General features: G+C 43.3%; 1 protein-coding gene across 1 annotated transcript; it reads left to right on the top strand.

The window, feature by feature from the left end:
- The first annotated feature begins 558 nt into the window (after positions 1 to 558).
- CSUI_009433 (glycosyltransferase family protein) lies at positions 559 to 7,435 on the top strand. Its single transcript, XM_068069549.1, has 2 exons — positions 559 to 4,129; positions 4,968 to 7,435. Exons 1-2 carry the CDS (start codon positions 1,030 to 1,032, stop codon positions 6,488 to 6,490), a joined length of 4,623 nt encoding a protein of 1,540 aa, XP_067918477.1. The 5' UTR covers positions 559 to 1,029; the 3' UTR covers positions 6,491 to 7,435.
- The last annotated feature ends 685 nt before the right edge of the window (positions 7,436 to 8,120 follow it).

The raw sequence follows: 8,120 nt of genomic DNA on the forward strand, positions 1-8,120 counted from the left end.
ATATATATCATATATAAGTCTGGAGAGAGCTGCTTGCTGCTTTGCTTTATTGAAGCCCCTCATCACCTCATAGAAAGACAAACCTACGCCAGCCATGCACATGCGGCCGCATCATTCTCCTTCTCTTTTCTATCTCAGTCTTCTTCTCTTCCATCAATACCTATCCACCGATCTTCTTCTTGAAGAAATGGAATGACTTGAAATATCCTGGAGAGAAGAATGTCTCTCAACGATGGTGAGAGGGGGGGGTGGAACAGGGAAGACGATTTTCTGCCGGACGTGTGAAAAAATCCAGAAAGTGAAGAAGGAGAGGAAATGAAGATGAAAACGAAGAAACAGTGTCATAACAAGAATGAAGATGACGGACCTAAGAAGAGGGACAGAAGTGGAAAAGCAGTTCTCGTTAAAGAAGAAGAAGAAGAAAATGAAGAGAAGGAGTTGAGGTGAACCCAAGGCCAACTAAGGGATCGCCTCTTCGCTTGCAGGGGTGTGAGTCTGCGTGTGTAAAGAAGGAGAGAACATCCATCACTCGATGCGAAACTTGTTTGCTTGTTTAAAGAGATGGAAGTCTGTCAGCTTTCTCTCATTTCTTTTATGAGCTTCTCTTTGTTCCAATGACGAGAAGAGATTCTTTTCTTTCTTCTCTTTTCTTCTTTCCTCCTCGAAGATAGAAAAGAGAGAGAGAGCGAATCCAAGAAACAAAGAGCTTGCTTGTCTTGTGTGTATCTTTGCCAAGTCTTCTCCCAAACTGTCTTTCTTCCCGCTTCTTCTTCTCATTCTTCTTTTGTCTCTAATGTCGTCCATCACATAGCTTTCTTTCTTCTTCTTTTTCTTCTCTTCTTCTTTCAGGAGCGAAAAAACAATGAGATTCAACTTTCGCCACTTGGAATGAGAGAAGAAAAGAAAGCAACGAACCAAAGCAGCAGTCTTTCTCTATGAGTCCATCCTTCTTTCTTTCTTTTGTCAAGTGTAAGAATTTCTTCTCATCTCCCTTTTTCTCTCTCTTCCTTTCTCACGCCTCACCATACAATGAAATCCTCATCATCTTCATTCTCAGCGTCAGCGAACCCTTCCGTGAAATTTACTCCTCTCTTTGATCAAGAACTCGAAGACTTCTATCCTAAGGCTTCTCAAGACAATGATGGATCTCCCCAAGCGTTGGTTGGCATCCATCCTCCTTCTTCTTCTTCTCTTTCTCAAGGGGGCAGGGACCAGAATGAACCCTCGCAAGCGTCTTCGTCTTCTTCTTCTTCTTCTCTGACGCGGCGAGGAGTCGCGGGAGAAGAAAAAGAGATAGGAGATGAAGAAGCGAATGGTTCTCATCGTCAACATCTCCCATTCTCTTCAAGATCATCTCCTCAAGCACCTTCTCCTATAAGACGAAGGGTGTTAGTCTTTGTAATTGTCTGTATCTTTGGAGGAATTTTTGTCTATGTTTTTGTGATCTTTCATCTCTTGCGAAATTTCCATTTCTTCAGGGATTCTACTGCTTCTTCTTCTTCGTCTCCAGGTGTCCTTTCTCCTCTTCCTGAATATTCTCTCTTTCATAGTAACGATGAAGACTTCGAAGAAGATGATCCGGTCCATGGCGCCGCTTCAAGTTTCTCTTTCTCCCTTTCATCTCTCTTTTCTTCTTCTCTTCCTTCGCTGTTCTCCTACTCTTTGGACTTAGCTAGGAGACAGAAAGGAGAGACTCCGTATAGCTATATAACGCCCTCTACGATCCCTTCTCTTCTGGAAGTTGTTCAGATTTCATGTTCCCTCTCAGCTAGCTTCGAAGGCGGTGGAGCTCTCTCTCTTATCTCCTCTCCCCGCATCTCTTATCTTCTTCGCTCTATGGATCGAGCCTTCTCTCCCCGGGCGAAAAGACCCGTCGCTCATAGCAGAAGATTAGGAGAAGAGAATGAAGCCAGACAAGAAAAAGAAGCAAAGAAAAGCAACAAAATGAAAGAAGACAGTTGGAGAAACGAAGAAGAAGGGCAGGGAAGGTGGATGAAAGATGGAGAAGATCTGGATAGGAGTGAACAAGAAGGAGAAGAAGAAAGAAAAAGAAGAAGTGAGAGTAGAGAAAGAAGCGAAAGCAACGAGGAGGAGGAGGAGGAGAAGAAGCGTGAAAGAAGAAGGAAAGACGAGAAAGAAGAGAATAGATGGACTAACGACGGAATGAAAAGAAGACAGCTCGGCATCTTTCGAAGAGAAAAAACGAGGAATCGTGGGGAACGACACCAGGAAACCACGAGGGAGAACATGTCGACAGGAGAAAGAGATGAAAAAGAACAAGAAAAGGAGACGCCTGAAGGAAAGATAGATGTCTCTTCTTTATCTTCTTCAAAAGCGACTAAACAAGAGAAAGCAGAGGTCACTATGACGTCTCTTCTCTGTACTCCTATCCTCCCTATCTCTCCTCCTTCTTCTTCTTCCTCTTCTTCTTCTTCTTGGTCTCGGTCTTGGCCTTACAAACATCCGGCGTATTTTCAAGAAGATCTCGAGAGGGAAGAAGAGGAAGAAGAAGAAAGAAACGGGGGTGGATTAAGACCGAAGTCATCATTCCGAGATGTTTTTCAAGGAGAAGAAGGAGAAGAGAACAAGGCGGGGACAGGAAGATCCTCCCTGTCAAACAAGCAAAGAGGAAGAGGAGGGATACTTGGGGTGTACATACACCGGAAGAGAAGAGAACGAATGAACTGGCTTGAGATGACTAAGCCTCCGTGGCTACTTGAGCGTATTGAAGCATATCCTCCCCGTCGATTTCTTTCTCTTCATATCTCCGACTGGTCTAAAGATTCTCAGGCAGTTCATCTTCTTCGATATTCAAGTGCGAAGCAAGGACAGAAAACCTTTCGGAGAAGTACAAGAAGAATAGAAGGAGCGAGAGAAGACGAGCAAGCTAAAGAAGAAGAGGAGAAGAGAGTGGATCCACATAAGGATGGGGGTGCTAAAGAGACTGAACAGAGTAAGGACGAGGAGAAGAAAAAGAAGAGAAGAAGTTCTTTTGGAGAAACAGAAGAAGATGGTGTAGAACGTGAGGGGAATGATAGAAGAGATTCTCAGTCTTTTGTTGCCCTTTCTTTCGAAGATGAGAAGAAGAGCATTCTGAAAGAGCATCTGTGTACGACGTATGATCCTCTCAATGGTGTTCGTATGACAAGCCTTCTTTCAAGTGTCTCTACACTTGTTCTACCTCATGAGAGACACAGGAGACACCAAGGGAAACCTGTGAAAGAGATTCCACACTGGAGGGAGAATTCTTCTCTCTATCCTCCTTGTGATGAAAGGGGACAAACATCTCTCTATGGCGGGTGTCACATGCTAAAGATCTCGCCTTTCTCCTTCTTCCCCTCGTCGTCTCAGGGAGAAGACCTGAGAGGAGAAGAAGAAGAAGAAAAAGAGAAAGAAGAAGAAGAAGAGTTTCTTGAATTGCCTTCTTTGAGCGAAGAAGAAAGAGAGAGAAGAAGAAGAGAGGGTGAAGGTCTTCTCTATCACATGTATTGGGGTGGTCCAGAGCCTTTGAATAGTCGGACTCTATGGGCTATCGATAGTCTGTTTGCTTCTATGCCTCGCGTCACTCTGCGCTTTCATGTGCTTCTTCCTTCCTCTCAAAGAGAGCTTCGTGCTCTTCATCTCTCTCAGCAAACCCTCTTAGCAAGAGAACAACAAGAGAAAGATGCAAGATTGGATCTCTCTGAAGATGAACAGAAAAAGAAGAAGAAGATAGAAGAACCTTACAGGGAGAGTCTCGATAGAGGAGACGGCAAGAGTGCCAAGGCAGGTGCGGGTGATATGAAACAACAGGCCAATCGAGATACACGAGGAGAAGGAGAAGAAGAACAAGGGGACAAGAAGCTCAGGAATCGAGAGAATGAGAATGAAGAGAACAGAAGTTTCTTTTCGCTCTTCTCCAAAGTCCACAACGTCTTAGGAACCGTTACAAATCTCTTCAGAGGGAGGGGAGCAGCAGCGCAAGAAGATAAAGAAGTCGAGATAGTTGAAGAAGATCAAGAGCAAGTGAAAAAGAAGAAGAAAGCGATCCAAGGAAGATTAGTCCATGCATCTCAATTGCAGCTCTTCTGGAGAGCCGGCTATGATCTTCAGTATATACAGCACGTCGATATCAACGAATATATCAAAGGTATACCTACACATCTATCTATCTATATGTACTTATATGGTATGTAGCTAGAGAGGTAGATAGATATCTAGAGAGAGAGGAAAAGGTCTTCTTCTGTACACTACGCGGACATAGCTGGATTTTTCTAGGTCTTGTAACGGATCTCTTTAAGAGACTTCTCATGCTTCAAAGAAGAGAAGGAGAGGTGATATAGCATGCACCTGTATGAAGAGAAGATTCCTTACAGTCTTCCTAGGTAGGGAGCCTGATTTGTTTCCAGGTGTCTAGATGAGTGATGAGTTGCTGGGCTTGCAGTGTTCTTCTCGTCTGTATCTCTCGATTCTGTAGACGTTTGGGTTTGAAGAGTAAGATAAAGAGGTGGTAGGAAGTGCAGACAGAAAAAGGTGTATATACACCGCAAGATATGAAGTCTTTTCAGCGGTCACATGAAGGTGATCGGTTGATAGTAGACTTTCAAGGTAATTTTCTTGGACATCCATCAATTCTTCTGTTTGTTCTTTCGCTGTCTTTTTCTTTCTCTTACTTGTTTCTCTTTATGGAAAGACCATACTTAACAATACTCCTGTTGACTTTCGGCTGGATAGACACTTGCCTGCGACCTTTTCTCGTACATGCATGCAATCGAATGTCTCTTCTTCCTTGGTATATGGACATACATAGAAGGCCATGTTCTTCTCTCTCTCACTTTTTTCTCTCGTGTGAACTCTTCTTGTTTCTTGTTTGTCTCTTCTGCATACATACACATCTCTGCCTCTATCTTTTTGGGCAATTGTTGAAGGTTCTCTGTGTGGTTTCGCTTTCTTTCTTTGTGTCTGTCTTTCTTTTTCTCCCTTCTCAGGTACTCCGTTGGAACGTCATATCCCGTCTAACAAGTTTGACGTGAATTCTTTATCAGATAACTCTTTTTTCTTCGGTTTCTTCCAACATACAAAGCAATCGGCTATTTCAGATCTTATGCGGACGCTAATTCTCTATAAGGAAGGGGGGACGTACTTTGACACAGATGTAATTTCTCTTCAGTCTTCCTCTCATCTTGCTCCGCACTTCTTCTTCTGCGAACACCCATCCTTCGACGAAGTTGAGGAGAGAGGAGAGGAAGACGAGGAGGAGGAGAAGAAGAACAAGAAGAAAGAGAGTGGTCCCCGTCAAAGAAAGGATAAGAAGACGCACGAAACCGTCTTGAGACACTGTGGAATCAATCCATGTATTATGCGGTCTCATCCTCTTCCGACGAGAGGGGGTCAGACTCTTTCTTCGTCTTCTTCTTCTTCTTTCTCTGACTCCGTTTCTTCTGTTCCAATGTTCTCCTCAGCATCTGTCTCTTTCTTGCATGATGTCCTTGTCTATCAAAGTCGATTGCTAGACAAGCTCAGTATCGATGAACTCTTCAAAACGCGCTGGGGGACAGCAGGCCCTCGTGCGTATCATACGGTTCTCACAAGAGAGTGGTACCAGGAGCAGGCCTCTTCTCCTTCTTCTTCGCCACCTAGTAGGAACAACGGCGCAAGAGGGAAAGAAGAAGAAGAAGAGAAAAGGAGTAAGATGGGAGATAATGAGGTGAAAAGAAGGAAAAGAGAAGAGGAGTCGGTAGGGTCTAAACGAAGTCTCTTAAGATTTGCAGTAATAGCTCCTCTTCTTACACCGGGGCGTTTCTCTTCTATCTCTAAAAGAAGAAGAGGAAAAGAAGATCAAGAGCGACTAGAGGAGACAACAGATACAAGAAAGAAAAGAGGAAAAGAAGAAGAAGAAGAAGAAGATTCGAATGTGTCTTCTTCTTCTTCTCACAATGAAAAAGAGAAAGCCCTAGAAGTAGAAGAAGATACTAGGCATGAGACATCATTCTTGCTCTGGGTTTATGGGCCGTCATCTTTCGCGCCGCTTCAACTTACACCTGCGGATAGCTATCCAAGTATAACAGATGAAGATTTCTGGAGGTCTGATAAGATCAAGAGAGGTTTCGTTAAGTTGAATGAGGCGATCAAAGAGAATAATGTAATCTCCTGGCACACCTATGATAAAGCAACATGGCGATTAGAGAAGAAATACTTGCTTCCTCTTCAGAAAGAGAGATCTTTGCCAAAGTCTTCTAACGCTGAGAACGAAAAGACCCTTCATGAAGAATCCGTTATGTCTGTGATGAGAGCGACGTACTGCTCTGTGTATTGCGGATCAGAAATTCTATCTCTCCTCTCTGAGAAAGAGACGGAAAGATTTCTTGTTTCTTATCTACCTGATGGGGTCCTTGATCGCATTCTAGGATTATCCTTCTGGTTACAACATAGCGCTATTCCTTTCTTCTCTTCCTGGATGAAAAGTTCGGAGAAGAGACGGTCTCTAGAGAGCATCCTGGAGACAGACTGACCACAGAAGGGAGAAGGGGAAGTGAAGTGGCTCAAGACAAAGAGGGGGGCTCTGTCTGATTGAAGCTTCTCTCAGAGGAAGAAAGAAAGACAAGGAAAAAGGAGTGATGATGAGAAGAGAGATGAGAAGAACGAGATCGAAAGATATGATATGTTCGTGCCAGTTCAAAAAGTCCCTTTGAAGAATGATCATCGACACGCTTGAGGTTGAGGTGTACATACACTCGACTTCATGAGTATCCTTTTGAAATGGCTTCTTGTTATCTGCAAACCCGGAAGGAGATAGTTCCTTTCATTCGTTGTTATGACTCTTCTCTTCAATCACCCACGAGGCAGTTAATCAAGTCTTCATTCTTCCAGTCCTCTTTCTCTAGGGTGCAGAAATGAGGAATGACTTGGCAAGAAAGAACAAGACAGATAGAGAGAGAGAAGGAAAGAGAAATCTCCATATTTCGTTTTTTTATGGAAAACCTTGTCTATGTATGAGTTTCATTTGTCTGTATACGAGACACAACAGAAAGAATTGCAACAGATCTGAAGCTGTCCTAATTGCAGAACATCACAGACTGTCCGTGTTATGCCTACATACATTCACATGCATCTCGTATATAGATCTATATGCTGTTTGGATGTGTATTCACATGTGTACAAGCACATATAGACGTGTTCATATATGTACAGTCTTTATATGTGTTCCATTTGTAAAGAGATATATACATATGTCTAGGAAGATACATAGGTATTTATATAATGAAGTTGATGCGACTCTCGGGGTGTCTCTCTTCCCTTGGATTTCCTTTGGGTTGAGTCTCTCCAAGACTTCTTGACCGTATGAGGAGAACGATCGGTCGTCTTTCCTGGTATCTGTAGGTTCTACTCCCGACGAGTGGAGAAAGTATAAAGCAGCCGTAGAGGGAAGCTCTTTCCATCCGAGTCAGAATCTCCGTACTGTCGCTGATAAGGATAGTGCGACTTTCTCTCATGAACTTATCCCGAGAACAACAATAGCAAATGGCTATCATCTTGGCTTCTCAGAGGATGTAGTCGGAGTCGACAACCTGGACGTTCTGTCGATGGGTTCCAGGCTTCACTCTGTTAAGGTAAACTGAGGAGTTGATTTGACAAGGCGATCAGTACTAAACTTTAAGCACTTTTTTACATCAGTCCAACGTCGTACTAGGTGGTTTGGGCTGGATATTATACGTATGTTCACAGGAAGGGTCAGAGTTTAAAATCCTGACACCTCTTCTCCCCCATGAAACGTCTCTCCCTGAACGAAACTTCTCCCCCTGTTCTGAGTATACGGCACAGGGGGGCATGAATTCACATCGTAAGTTTATACGCTTACATTTACAGCTCCTCAACTTAGGGTTCATTAACATATATAGGATTTGCATTACAAATCATCACTATTGTAGCTTTGGGCTCCCTTGTAGTAGTTGAACAGAGTCTGCTGGCACCGTGTCAAGTTGTCTTCGGGCTCCTACATCCTCGTTCAGTCCATCCATAAAACTTTATACACGGAGTGTCATGTTATTCTTTGATGGAAGGAGAGATAGAAAGAAGGTGTAGACAAGAAAAAGAGATATAGAAAGATGTTCTCCGAGAGAAGGAAGGAAATCTTTTCTTGA

This window comes from Cystoisospora suis (assembly GCF_002600585.1).
Source record: "Cystoisospora suis strain Wien I chromosome Unknown contig_5627, whole genome shotgun sequence".
Taxonomy (NCBI): Eukaryota; Apicomplexa; class Conoidasida; order Eucoccidiorida; family Sarcocystidae; genus Cystoisospora; species Cystoisospora suis.

Bases quoted from the DNA above. Each gene is read 5' to 3' on its own strand.
- CSUI_009433 (XM_068069549.1), top strand. From the start codon at position 1,030: ATGAAATCCTCATCATCTTCATTCTCAGCGTCAGCGAACCCTTCCGTG. The intron at 4,130-4,967 runs GTATACCTACAC...CTCCCTTCTCAG, and splicing joins TATCAACGAATATATCAAAG to GTACTCCGTTGGAACGTCAT.